Source organism: Mandrillus leucophaeus, unplaced genomic scaffold (assembly GCF_000951045.1).
Source record: "Mandrillus leucophaeus isolate KB7577 unplaced genomic scaffold, Mleu.le_1.0 Scaffold298, whole genome shotgun sequence".
NCBI classification, from domain to species: Eukaryota; Metazoa; Chordata; class Mammalia; order Primates; family Cercopithecidae; genus Mandrillus; species Mandrillus leucophaeus.
The window spans coordinates 2218091-2233293 of record NW_012103120.1 but is presented as its reverse complement, the minus strand read 5'-3'; the positions used below and the strand labels follow the sequence as shown (position 1 = coordinate 2233293).

The 15203-nt window shown below is 35.8% G+C and overlaps 1 protein-coding gene across 1 annotated transcript in view; it reads right to left on the bottom strand.

The window, feature by feature from the left end:
• The window catches only part of NRCAM (neuronal cell adhesion molecule), a 261153-nt gene that overhangs the window by 7228 nt on the left and 238722 nt on the right, over positions 1-15203 (bottom strand). Inside the window, exons 29-32 of the mRNA XM_011986360.1 lie at positions 12891-13016; positions 11540-11692; positions 5470-5601; positions 4581-4659 (exon numbers count right to left, since the gene is read on the bottom strand). Of these exons, the coding sequence (XP_011841750.1) occupies positions 4581-4659; positions 5470-5601; positions 11540-11692; positions 12891-13016 (490 nt within the window). The remainder of the gene's footprint in view (positions 1-4580; positions 4660-5469; positions 5602-11539; positions 11693-12890; positions 13017-15203) is intronic.

The following is a 15203-nucleotide window of genomic DNA, read 5'->3' as shown; positions in this document are numbered from 1 at the left end:
AGGTCCCTACTTCAGAGAGATTTTTTTTTTTCCCTAAGAAATACCTTATGCAACACACATGCAGAACTTTCCAGGTGTAATGAGTGGTTACGACTCTGCGTGAAGCACTGCATTAGGGCTTGCCTTTTTCAATTCCAAGATGAATTTTGTAATGAAATAGTAAATAAACTGCTTTTGACATCATATTCAGTGAAGTTGCCATGTCAAGTTTAAATATGAAAGGAGAGTTTCCCAAATGAGATGAATCAAGAAGTCATAGAAGATGATTTAAAAGTTTTTTATCTATATATATATTTAGCAGACCTTGATTTTAATCAAGTTTTAATTGAGTAGGCAGCAATATTATTCAAAGCTTTACAAAACAAGTAAAAATTCATTCACATTTTAATGAGAATGTTTAAGGAATCAGACAATTATTAGTTTTGGATGTCAAAGGTTGAATGGATTTCAAAATAAGACATATATATATAAAGTATCCGGTATACAAGTATTGATACAATATCAAGTATATTCTTGAGACTTAGATTCATGAATCAAGATCATTGTGCAGTGGAAAGAAATGTTCCTATCACAATGCTAAAACTGCATGACTTCCCCTGGAAGACTCCCTGTACCACCCTCCTTCTATGCTGCCCACCTGGCTTTACCTTCCTGCTCCTCTTCCCTTGGTACCTTAGTTACATCTCTTTCATAGCACTTTTCACACTCTGGTCATTGTTCTTTTACTTCCCTGCATCCATCACTAGGCCATAAACTCCCTGAGTGGGACCAAATTCTATTGGTTTGAATATTCCCAAGTCCTGGCATATAGTAGGCACTCAATAAATACTGGCAGAATGAGTTCACTGTAAAATAATAGAGGAGACAGTGGGCATTTTAGAACTTTTTAAAAAAATTCTAACAGAAAACATTTCATTCCCTCTTAGTTTTGTGATGGCAGACAAAGCATTGGAATATATCCTTTCCTTTCTTTTTCCCTAAGAATAACTTTTTAGGGAGTTCATATTGTTTTTCAACAGTACTTTGTTCAGAAGTGTGCACATCTGTTAAATCCCACTGAGTAAAATTCGGCAACAGCAGGTGAATCTGTGATAATTCTGTCAGATTTTCCTGTTGTTACCACCCTCCCATGGCCAAACCACATCACAGCTCAAGTGACATTCATGACCCAAATACTCTTTCCTACCCACTCTCTAAAAGTTCATTATTATTCTACTTACAAGCCAGTTCATATTTGTAAGCAAAATAACTCTAATGTATATAACAAATGCAACACATCTTGGCATCATTCAAGCCTTATGAGCATGGGTTAGCATGCTTGCCAAAAGCCCATGTTCACATGAATGACAAGATTCATGTGGTGAGAGCCACCAATTACGTAGTAAGTTATGAGTTCAAGTAATATGGGCATATGGCTTATGACCTAGGTTTATTCTGGTTTTAAGGAAAATGGATCTAAAAAATAAAACAATACTTACACTGTTGGTTGCATTGTTTCTCTGATTTTTCTATATGCTAGTAAGGATGCAGATCCTACTGTCTGTATAATTAAAGAAACAAACAAAGAAAGCTGCAGGCTTCCAACAGAGGGTAACTGCTTGGGGGTGGGTGTCAGAGTAAGGGCACAGGGTTATAGCATATAATCACATTTGGCCACCAGTGAGGTTCTATCCCTCTTTGCACTATGAAATATCATCTGGCTCAGAGCCAGCCATGTAGAAATGGTTTCATCCTCAGACTGGTGAATAAGCAAATCAGAAATGGAATTAATTTACACTTAGGCAATAGTCCTAATTTTGTATGTGTCTGGTCAGCACAATAATTGATTTTTGAAATAAAAGAGAGTAAGAATCAATAAATAATACAGAGCTCAAAGCTTCCAGAAGGTGCAAAGCAGAGACAGGACCTGGTGATTTCAGGAAGTGCATGACACTTAAATGTATTAAAAATAAAAGATTCTGTTAATAAACAGTTGGAACTGTTTTCATTAATCACAGCCTTTAAGATAATAAACATGTTTGGATTTCTTTAAATAGAAAATAAACCAAAGGGAAAACATTCTGAGGTAGTGTCAGGAAATCAAAGGACAAAGCCCTATCTTTGTAAACCAAAGTAAAAAATGTGGTTGGAATTTTGGGGAAATGATTTTGCTTGTGGGATTGTCCTTAAGAACTTTTAGTTTCATTGAAAAAATTATATCATTGAGTTAAGTTTCAAGTTGAAGACACCCATCAGAACCCGATTTCCCTTGGCACCTCCCAAATTTATCATTACATTTATGAGAAGTGTGCAGGTGTTTTTGTCTTTGTGTCAATTGGGTTTGCACTCAATAAGCCCAAATGAAAAGTCTTTCTTTCCTGAGAAACTAAGGCCTAAGCTAAAGACAGCTATTTGAAAACACTTTACCAACATAGCACATATAAATTAACACTAAGACAAAGAAATATGACCAAATAGACGTAAACACAGTGATTATGAGACCAGTAACCAAATACTTGCCATGTACTGCTCCAGACACAAAATTCTATTAAAGTTGTTAGTAGATGGCTCGTAGAAGAAAACAGAAATTATAGAACTATGAATCACAGGCAACGGCTGAGTTGAAAGTAAAACTAACAGTCTTTTAATTCCAGGCTAGTTCATAAAACTCAAACTCCGTTTTTTTTTTTTTTGTTTGTTTGTTTTTAAAATAGATCCAGGGGGTACATGTGCAAGTTTGTTACATGGATACATTGTAGAGCGGTCGGGTTTGGGCTTCTGGTATACCATCACCCAAATATTAACCTTGATTTTAGTCAAGTTTTAATGGAGTAGGCAGCAATTATCTGGGAAAGTCACATGATCTCAGATCATGGTTTCACATCGCCGTAAGAGCAAGGTGATGTTTGAGACCCACATGGTGGGCAGTACATTGCCAGATTCACTGAGGCATGATAATGTCGAATAGGAGCCCATCACCATCTGGAGAATGTATGAAAGACAATAGTTTATTTCCAACTCATGCAAATACATATTTTTTTTTCAGGCCACATTAAAGATTTTGCTTCATCACAATAAATAAGGGACTGGTATGTATATCCTGTCGATAATTAGAGCCACAAGAACTCTTACAAACAAGAAGTTATTTAGTAACTGTCAGCTTACCTGCTTTACAGGAGAAACATGTAGAAAGGTGAATTATTTCAGCGAAGTTCTACTCATCCAGATGCCCTAGGCTATGGGCTTCTGCAGGCTGCTCTAATGTGTTACAAAACCCTCTTGGGTGAACTGGGTGTGGATGCTGCTTGAGGTTTTCATACACCTTCAGCTCCAGAACCAACTTCTGATATCAAGACAACCCTCACTACTCATTTTTCTGTACCACGAGATACAGCAATTCTGAGAACTTTTTGAAATCATAGTTATCTCTCTTTAAGAGATCAGAATATAAAAACTTAGGGGCTGAGATAATAAAGGAAAAACACAGGTATCTGCATGGAAACTGATATGAAAGTGATTTTATTGAAAATATATGTCTTTTTCTCAATCAGTTCTATATTTTTCATCCTTAGCATTATGTCACATGAAATTCTATGATATTGACATGATAGTGACATGGAAAAACCAAAAATGAGCTCTAGCGACAGGTAAAAAGTAACATAAATATCTTCTCTACAAATGCTGCCTGGTAATCACAATAGTGAAATATTTTATTTCACCTAAAAGCCTCTTCATCTTGCAAACAATGTCTCAAAGTGGGCTTAATGCATATTTAAAAGGTATTTTATATAAGCAAGAGGCTTCTAAAAAGAAAAGCAAGGTAAAGAAGGTATTTTAAAAAGGTATACTTTTAGAATAACAGAATCCTCACATTTTATTTAAATAAATACATATTTTGTTTCTGTTTTTAAACAAATCCAAAATAATATTTTCCTTCTCTTGAAAAGATTTATCTTTGTTTAAAGAGAAGATTTTTTAAAAAATTTAGCACATAGGTTATATTAACATTTTCCCTTAATGATGGAGTCAAGCCAAGAATGTATTATCAAAGTTCCGTGAGTAACACATTGCCTAGAGGGCTATGATATTTCTTAATAGTTAACAGCTTCTAAAACAATCTAGTCACCATTTCATGATTAAAGGGCAAGGGTACGGGTATTGTTTAGGAAAACTAGCTTCAAATTCTAGATGAAAAAGTCTGTTCACACTGGTTTTATTACAGCATGTTTAGAAGATGACAAGTATAGTTTTCTTTACAATGCAGGCATTGGGGGGTCTTTTTTGTTGTTTTAATGCTCGTAGTAGCACACTGGCTTTGCTAGATTAGATTGATCAATACAGCATGGGCCCATGGAAAATATGACAAAGTGGGAGACATTCCACCTCCAAAATTATGACTAAAATCAAAATTTAGTTTTTTAATGAAAAATGAAAATGTTTGACCATGAGGGACATGTAAACATTGAGACATGGAAGTATCCCTAAACTTTTATTTGAGGAAAATATGAGATGCCAGGCAGGGCATGTTCTGGCCGAGTTCTATTCTCGAGACTGTGTTCGTGTGGGCAGAGAAGATGAAGAGCAGAGAAGCAGGGGCTCACCTGTATTCTCCAAATGTCCCATCATCTTCCTTCATAGGTTGGATTTCAGGGTCAGCATGGGCATCTTCCTTTTCTTTAACTAAAATGTCAAAATGATATGATTTTCTGTTGATCCTGTTCTTTCTTATTCAAAGTCCATGAGAGCATTCTTTGAGATATATAGCAGTGAAAAATAATTCTATACACAAGTAGATGTTGTACAACCATATATATTGTGGCCACACATATATGTTGGTGTTTTATTTTTGAGGCAACCCAATAGAATGTACATTTATTAACACATAAAGTTGACTAGTCTCACCCGATAAATAATTTTTAAGTTCCTAAGATTTCCCCCTATTTTACCAATCTGTTTATTAACTATATTAATGGTTGCAAATTTTTTGTAAGCCTATTCTTTCACAGATTTTTTTTTCTTGTCACTGAAGGGAAAATGGTCAGGTAAAGGAAATAGAAATTTAATGGGTCCACTAAATTGAATAAACCATTACATCATAGGGAAAGCAATGTCACACATCACAATATGAAGACTTAGTTCATGTATTACTTCCTCTGAAAAACTCCACGCACCTTCCCTGCAACTCTCCCCTTGCCAGTTGGTTTCAGGTGTTACTTCAGCATCCATAACTTATGTGGAGTCTAAGAAAGTAGACTCACTACTGTTTTCAGAGAACAGATTGATTTAATCCTCCAAATACCTTATGATCATTGACAATGTTTAGGTTGCCATTATATAAAAAGGGATCAAAAGTCATTTGAAGAGAAACTCCAAACTCATGGCTCTGGGAAGACATAATATTACAATCTACATGATTACCCCCATTATTTCTTTTTAGTTTAATGGATTATTATGTAGCATTATAAAGCAATTTTAATCTTTCTTTCTTACCTGGATATTTACCACCCTTGTTTCTTCTGATGAAGCAAACGATCAGCAAAATTAAGATAAGGAGAGCGACAGCACACATTAGACCAATGAACCAGCCCTGAGTTGCAATATCCACCTGCCGGCTTGCCATCGCTGGAAAATAAATCAACGGTGTTGGTGGCAATAGGTTAAGGGGAGATGGGAACTGCTGCAGTCTCTCAGAGTAAAAAATTGCCACATTATGTGAGCTTTCATATATTTTGCATGTGGCCCCAAATTAGGATCTGTCAATTATTAATCAGAAATTATATAAATACTTAACTTTGAAAAATCTTCATTCATTAAAAAAATCAAATAGAGAAATCTGAATAATGATAACATTAAATGCTAACAAGCCCTGGTGAACATTGTGTTCACAGTTATTTTCACTATATATTCTCAATAAAAACAAATTCCCAAACCAATTATTCACTGTTAACAGGATACATTTTACATTAAGTACAATGAGAAAAATATAAAACTGAGTTTTAAACAGAACAGAATGTATACATCTAACTGAGTATTTTCTCTTCAAAGAAACTGCTTTTAGAGGCTACACTGTCCTTGCAAGGCTGTTGTCATTGTCGATATTTTTTAGAAATCTGTTAAAAAAAAAAATGGTCCACACAAGAAACCTTTCCAGATCAGAAAAGCAGCTGTATTGTTTTATATAGCAGCTCAATTTGCACCCAAAATATTACTTAGATTTGTTATTCACCTCATTCCTTAGATTTGTTATTCATCTCATTCACAAGAGTTGGTTCTGAGTGGAAATTTCTGAAAAACCAAATCTGCCCTCAAAGAATCAATGTTTGTTATTGCTAAGGATCCATTCAAAAGATTGGCATATCTCTCAGTCAGTGAAATCATTATTTGCCCAAGTGACTAGTTTGAAAAGAAAGTACTCACTTATGTGTATACATATCCTTTCAGTGTTCATCTATTCTGTTTAATAAATGTGAAACCCCTTATTCCATCAGTCATAATATGCAAAATTTCTAAGAAAACCACAGAATAATTAGCATTTTGAGTATTATTTTAAAGTATCAATCTTATGGGAAAAAGTGCAGCATCAATGGCTATTCAGACATGCCCATGCAGATTTGCTTAATTAACTGGCATAAATTATTTTTTAAAAGACCTTTATTTTCTCTCTTTTGACCATAATCAAGATAAAACATTTTCTTCTTTTGACTCCATAAGCATGCTTATATCATGCTTTTAATTTGACTGAATTTCTTCTGAATATATTTTACACAGTTGAGTTAGGTGTGTGTGATCTCTGGATGCAGAAATAAACATGACTACGCATATCCCAGGTTCTGCCAATGTTGCAAGAATAGCATCTCATTGCCTCTTTTTCTCCATATAAAGTTTAGGGAGAAAAAGGAAATGCTAAAAATCAAGTGTGAAGAGGAAGGTAAAAAAAATATGGACATATGTAGAATAAATAAAATGAGAAGCAAAAATACCTTATTTGAAATACAAGTCAAAGGCTGGTAGCCTTTTCCCAATAGGCCCTCATGCCTCATTAGTTAGTGAAGTTTTGAGCTGTATTATAGCCACATACAAGTAAAGCACCAGTTTAGGTAGTTTCTCCTTGCCATATACATACCACAGTCATGATGATGAAGATGAAGACAATGGTAAAAACACTGACGGCTAACAGTTTTGGACCCTTACCATAGGCTTGGCACTGTGCTGAAGGCATATCTCATTTAATCTTTACAACAAGTCTCTGAGGTAGGCATCAGGAATAAAGCCGTGCCCAGAGAAGATTAAGAACTTGCCGAAAAGTTGGAGCAACCTGTGTCTGACTCCAGAAAATATGCCACTAGCCATTATATTATACTGCTGTAATGTATTCCTAAAAATAATCCAGATATCAAATCTGCAAAAGTCTTCAGTTAAAGAATAAAATGCTATAGGCACTTCCTATTCTGAGACAGGCAAAAAGGTATTAAAGTCCATCATTACATCTGCTTTGGCAACATGTTTCTTTCAATTAACGCCCAGTCTGTGCTTTTTCTTCAGAACTGAACCAAAAACCAAACGGCATTAAGTCTCTTAAGCATTTGACTAAAGTTAGTTCTTGTTTTTAGTGTGCTGATTTACAGCCCTGTCATAATAGATTCAGCATTTACATTTTTCATCTAATTAAATGCAACTAAAAAGGGAAAAATAAGATACTCAGGTACCAGCAGAGATATTGTTCTACAAGGATGGTGACTGCCAAAATCGAACTACTGACTGGCAGTTTGCTGCTATGCAACCATGCAAAAACTGGATGGATGTTTGATGGGTGGTGTACAAACATCCCCACTGACTTTGAATTTCTGCCTCTATGTCTAAAAGAAAAAATGTTTCACTGCCCTATTATTTAAAATAGGCAGACACAATATGGTAATAGGTGCATGTGTGCACATACACAGTCACATTCAGACACACACAAGTACACCAGAAATTGATATAAAACAGAAACTGTGTAAATGGAATAAAAACTTCTATTGACTTTCCATGCATAAAATAAAAGATTTAAATTCCAGAATGATTAAAAGAGGCCTATCAGGACAATCTAAAATCATCTGGGACATACAAATCCAAGCCATAACCACGATCGTGCACCACAAACACACACACACCCCCTACATAGAGAGAATTAAACCTATGGGGGTTTTCCTTCTAGAGTCAGTTTCAATGGGAGGGTATCACCCATTGAAGGGCTGGGTAGGGCTGAGTAGCAGAGTAAAAGAGAGTCTTCACTATCTGAATTTTTTAAAAAATAAAATTATATTCATGTATTATTTGAGTAATCCAGAAAATGATAAATTAAACACATATAAAGAACATGAAAATAGAAAGAGATTTGCTTTGTTTTCTGTAGGTCAGCTTTACCGCAGTCTTCTGCTCTGGCGTTGCTTGCTGTCATGGGTATCTGTGCTCTGTGATAGGAGGTCTCTGAGGAAAATGCTCTTGAGTCCTCAGAACCATAGAATCAACATAGAAGAGAGACAGGGTGAGGGAAATGGTTATTTGTTCTCTACTATTTATGAAGAATGCACTATGGATGAAAATGTCCTGTTCAAATGCTTAGATGTATTTAGGAAGAACAAAATGTGACCTTAACCAAAGTTTGGAAACAACTGACAAAAAACCCGTTAGGCCCCGGGAAAACAAATCTGTTTTAAATCCTTTGTGACGACAAGAAAGACTGGGTAATTGAGGGACACAGGTAAAAGAGGAAGGGGACGAGGTGGATGGCGTTAATGAGAGGTCAGATCTGGTCATACCAGATGGGGTGGCACTAATGAGAGGTCAAACGGGGGCAGGGAGTGGCGCTAATGAGCGGTCACACGAGGTGGGGTGGCAGTAATGAAAGGTCATTCCAGTAGTACGGGGAAGAAGTGCAGCATCAGGACACCGCCTATCTCGTTTGTTTTTCAGTTTGTGCCATAGGAAAAAAATTAAGAAATATACTTTAAAAATCCAGACTATAAAAGGGAGAGACGGTGTAATGGTAGGAAGATTCATGAAACAACTGTAGATGAAAGCTGAGTCTAGGGTCCTAAAATTAGCAGAACTCAGAAGAAGAGAGAGAAGTAGATCATGAATGCAGAGTTTAAAAATTAGCCAATGATATGCTTTCATGCCAAACACTGACATCCTTACACCGCGAACCCAGAGGGAAGAGAGGAGAGGAGGAGCAGGAGCAGTGGCAGACGGTGGTTTCACACTGGAGTTAACCCAGCAGCCCCAAAGGATGGAGCATTGTGAACTGGGAAAAGGGAGGCCGCGTAATGGTAAACTGAGACATTCTAGAATGCTAGCAGCATTTGCTCTTACAGGTGATGTGTTAACTAAGGTCACTAGAGTTGACTCAATATTTGTTCTTTTTAATACTTTTATATGTAAAAAGTGACAAGAACTGGTTGTGACCTTGTCCTGTCTCTCCATCACAGGCTCACAAGAAGGTCCACCTATCATGATTCCTCATCTTGAACTATCTGGCAGTTGCTGCTGGAACTGTAGGCATTACACTGCTGAGTGAAAAATAATTTTCTAAAGGAGTTGTCTTTTGTCCTATAAAAGGACAAAAAATGCTACAACTTGATTTTGAGGGTGAATCTAACTTTGGCTAAAGTCACTTTTTCCTTTCCTAAGCATTTCTAACAATTTTAACAACAGGTCATTTTTATACATAGTAGATTCTTCATAAATAATCCAGAACCAGTAACCACGTGCAGCCTGCAGGGGTCCAGAATCACTGACCGGATATACCAAGTGTTGACTGAAGCTGCCCTTTCTGAGACAGCCTGTCCTCCTTAGCCTATGGACCTTTGTGACCTTGCAGTGGGGTATAGGGAGGGCCTTTCTTCTGGAGATGGAAGGACAAGCTTCTAATCCCAGCTCTATCACGTTCCTACTGGGTGACCTGGCAGGTACTCCACCTCTCTGACTTGAGGGGTAAGTGGAGTAATAATGATGCCTACAGCATAGGATTGTTGTAAGGACTGAATGAGAAAACCACTTCCTGCTGTATAGGAGAGCTGACTAAATGCTAGTCCTATTACTATTATTAGCATTCCAGCTATATATGAAGATAATATCTACTTGAGCTTTTAGCATTTTGAAAATAAAAGTTATCAATAACAACAAACAAAAACCTTGTAAACTAGCTACGAATTGATTAGATATTACCCTTTTAAGTTTAACACACAGTTTTCCTAGAACTATGTACATAAATGGATATGAAATACAAAAAACAGAATAACAGAAAATGTGTGGTTTTCTTAAAACATTATGATTTTAGCAAACGAATATCTTTAAAATGTAGTTTAACACATTATTGTTGGTTTCTTTTTTAAAACCACTTATGATTTATATTTTTCTAAACTGTAAAACCTGACTTTAAAAATCATAATGTTTTGTTAATGAAAGTCACAAAAAATACATTGTGTAATGTATTCTACAGGATATGCACATTTCTTTAAGAATGCATGCAGTGACTGAAAATAATATAGGGGTATGAACTGCAGAGTGAACATGTACCACAAACAACTCTTGTTGAAATGTAAGTAAGCAGAGATTGTTCTCCATCTAGTGAGCAAATATGAATGTTCTTGCATTTCACATGAACATTTTTCTTTATTTTAGAAACTTCACTTTTTACTTGTATATTTTGATAATATTCACAGAAGTAAATATATACAGGCAGTAAAATTTGGTGTGATAAAAAATGTAGCATATGAATTGTACAAGTTCTTGTTCCATACAAATGTAATAATATCTCTATCAGTTGTCTAAGCAGACTGCAGGGTTCTGCTGGGTTGTAGGCCATTTTGAAATAAAGAATTGTGACTTTCTTTTCTTTTCTTTCTTTTTCTTTTTCTTTTTTTTTTTTTGAGATGGAGTCTTACTCTGTTGCCCAGGCTGGAGTGCAATGGCGCAATCTTGGCTCACCGCAACGTCTGCCTCCTGGGTTCAAGCGATTCTCCTGCCTCAGCCTCCTGAGTAGCTGGGATTACAGGCACCCGCCACCATGCCCAGCTAATTTTTGTATTTTTAGTAGAGACAGGGTTTCACCATGTTGGCCAGGCTGGTCTCAAACTCCTGACCTCAGGTGATCCACCTGCCTCGGCCTCCCTAAGTGCTGGGATTACAGGCGTGAGCCACTGCGCCCGGCCAGAATTGTGACTTTCTTGTAAGTTCTTTCATCTTCAAAAGCACTTTAAAAATTTCAGTTTAACACTGAGGGAAAGTTTATATATGTGATATGAACAATTGAATTCTTTACATAAGTTAAAATCATATTTAAGTCTATTTTTGTGATGGTTTTTGGTAATAATGTGGCTAGATGATTTGCTAAATTCCATAATTCATTTGATATAAAGAACCAAAGACAAAAAACAAAACTCCCAACCCAACAGGGCCCCATAGAAAGACATTCATGCCCTACCCATAACACAGCTCCACCAGCCCCCATCTCCAGCTGGAGCACCTGGCGGCCTCCACCTCTGAGCGGGAGCCAGAACAGGTGTGGTGTGCGCCTCACCTGGGCCTGTCTCAAACACATCCTCTGAACTCACAAAACCAGAGTCCCCCACAGCACCAACTCGAACTTTGTATGCTGTTCCTGGCATTAGACCCTTTAACCCAAAGAAGCTCCGAGAACCATTTACAATTTCTTTTCTCCATTCTTCTTTGCCTATGGAAATTTTGCAAAAACAACAAATTTGAATATTTTAAGGGACCACAAGTCACTTAATGCTTCAAGAAAGGAAAATTCTTTATAAGCTAAAGACAAGATGTAGGATGCTTAGATTTACCATTTTAGATTATTATAAATGTAGTCATGTCAAATAAATCAATTTAAATGACCTACAGGAAAATATCCTCAAAGAAAAATAGACTGGGTATCTAGCTTGCTTATTAATTGTATATATTCCCATTGTATTAATTCTCCTCTTTAACACAAAGGAAGGTTCTTTATCTGCACCTTGCCTTATGAAACTATTGAGTTTCTCTAAAGATGTTTATCAAAAGAACTGTTATACATTAAATAGCTTAAATGAACTATGGGAAAAATTGTTTTTTAAGATTCACAAGATGAATCTTTTGGTAAACTTAAATGCCTTCCAATGTATCCAATTAATTGATTCAACCTTTCCCAGGTATTGGTTTTTCTAAAGGGATCGTCATTTCTAAAAATATTTACTGGCATGATAAAGGCTTAAACAGAAAATTGGATTCTGTTCAACACTTTGTCACAAACATCGGCCACCTCATTTGTTCTATATAAGCACACTGCATTTAGGAGGGGGCACTGGGTTTTCACAAACTGCTGAAAGTGAAAGCTGCCCCATCTCCCAGTAGATGTGGCCAGGATCTACGAAGAATGCCTGACTTGAGAACATATCAAACATTAAAACATAATGAATGCTCTCCCAAAGTATTAATTTTCTGCAGTTTCTTATAAAATTCTGTTGGGCTAGTTAGGGCAAAATGAATACTTTCAAGTCAGTTTGATTTCTGTTACTTCAAAGTACAATTTGGAAAAAAAAACCTTTTCTTTTTTCCCACTTGTACTTGCAAATATAATTATTCCTTCCTATTCTTGTTTATGTGTTGTGGGCATAGAACCAGTTTTAAGTACTATGATATGAAAATAACATACGTAATGGAACATATGCCATCTGTTATTAATAACACAAAAAAGCAATTCCTAGTTGTGCACATAATATGTGGTAGGCTGACGGTTCACTATACTTTTTTTTAGATAAGTCATTCATTTAATTGGATCAAGTTATTTTTCAAGATGATCCATACTAAATTCCTAAGAATGTTCTTAATCTTTTAAAATGCATCCCCCAAACTAAAAATCGGGTAATGAAATTGTTTCTTACTGCCTGCTACACCATATTCAACATAAAAGTTCACATGCTGTGGTCCCTCATATTCCCAACTGATATTGGCATAGGTCTCAGCAGCTGCGGCAGTAAGATTGCTGATCCTGGGATTTACTGCTTGAACTAAACATACAATAGAAAAATAAAACAAACAATCATATTGCAGCACCATACACACGAATATAAAATAAGTTTAAATACTGTGAAATTATGCAAATAGAATTAAATAAGAATTTACAGCTAAAATTTAGGGTTCACTCATGCTTTGCTTTCATTACAGAAATTTTTTTGTTTCTTAAATTACAGCATTAGGAAATAAATTAAATATCAGAAATAATGATGCATGATATTAAAATATATGAGTTCTATTATATGGGTTCTAAACAATGTTAACTGTTGTCCATTAGATACAGTCTCAGGAAATGTCACCGTCTTCATTTATTAATGTGTGATGGAGAGGGGGATTGCTGAACAATCCCAGGGACAGATGTCGTCATGGAATGTCAGAGACCCCGAGGTAAACCCCAATACTATGTGGCTACTTTTCACTTCTATTTGTCATCTCAATGTAGGTCTTTGAAAAATCTGTGTTGGTGTGACAGAGAATGCCCCTTTGAACAGCGCTTTTGATCTGTTTTAAGAAACAGACTTCTTTGAGAATCAACCTCTGGGAAACTCAGGGACCCCAGGTAAGGAAGCCCTGCTTTAGAGAATGATAGATGGTTAGGGGATGTTGGAAGAGAAGTTGCAAAAGAAATTTCCAGATATGTTCTATCAGAAGTTAAGAAAGAATAAATAAAAGGAGTAAAAACTATTTCATGTAACATTTCCCAGAGAGCAAGACAATCTTACCTGTTAACTGTTTGTTACAAAGCATTTTCTGAAAAATCATAGTGCAACCTAAATAGCTTCTTAAAAATCCAAATTATGGAGACCAGATGATGCTACATGCTTGCTACTGGGTAAAGACAACATCTAAAGTCATTAAAAAATGTTATTTGAATACCCGAGGCTGGCAATTCTATCAGTCCTACCTCAATAGCGTAAACTAAAAACGAAACATTTACAGATGTGTTAACTTCAGTAGTTAAAAAATAAGATCAATTTATTATCCCACATAAAATTTACTAGGATAGTAAATCCGACAGCATCAATGGGTTTACCAAGACACTAAAATTATATTCTAAGACATGTTTATAAAATGTAGAAGCTAAAGACCTTTGTTCAAAGCAATGTAATAAAATTACACTTCTTAGAATTAAGAAAAGAAAGATATTAAAGCGGTTAAATAATGCTCTTGACTTCTAAAATATAATTCAACAACACATGCAAATTTTGTATCTCTTTGTGCTAAGCATGGGGAAACAGCAGAGGGCAAAACTGATTACTGAATTATTCAGAGTCCTTCTGTGGACCTAGTTAATTTTAGTTTTCTGAGATATTCTTCTTATAGGAAAAAATAATAGGAATATGATCAATCAATGACAGCAAATATGCACACATGTGTAAAACATCGACGGCAACCCAGGAAAAACATTAATTTTCTTAAAAAATTTTGGAATCCTGAAACTAAGGAATTTAATCTTGGAGTAATTACGGAAGATGTTCAAGCAGAACCATAATACTTCTAACACAAAGAGCATTTACTAACAGAAGAGCAAAGTACTTCTAACAAAAGAGCATTTAGTTTCTTTTTGTTTTTTACATTGGTTTCTATGGGTGCTCCCTTCTCAGAGTTTCTTCTCTAAACTGTTCATTATTTTGTTTCTAGTTTTATTGAAATGAAATCAGTATCTCTATGAGGTATCGACTCTCCTATGTTCATTGCAGTATTATTCACAAAGTCAAGATATGAAAACAATCTAAATATCCATTGACAGATGAATGGATAAAGAAATTACCATATATATATATATACACACACACATATAATGGTATATTATTCTGACTTAAAAAAGAAGGAAATCCTGCCATTTGCAACAACATGGATGAACCTGCAGGGTACTGTGCTAACTAAAATAATCCAGACACAGAAAGGCAAATATTGCATGATCTCACTTAAATGTGTGTGAAAGGAAAATAAATCTTTGGGCCCCAAAATCACTAAGCTAAAGGGAAAAGTCAATCCGGGAACTGCTTAGGACAAACCTGCCTCCCATTCTTTTCAAAGTTACCCCTCTGCTCACTGAGATAAATGCATATCTGATTGCCTCCTTTGGAGAGGCTCATCAGAAACTCAAAAAGAATGCAACCGTTTGTCTCTCACCTACCTATGACCTGGAAACTCCCTGCTTCAAGTTGTCCCGCCTT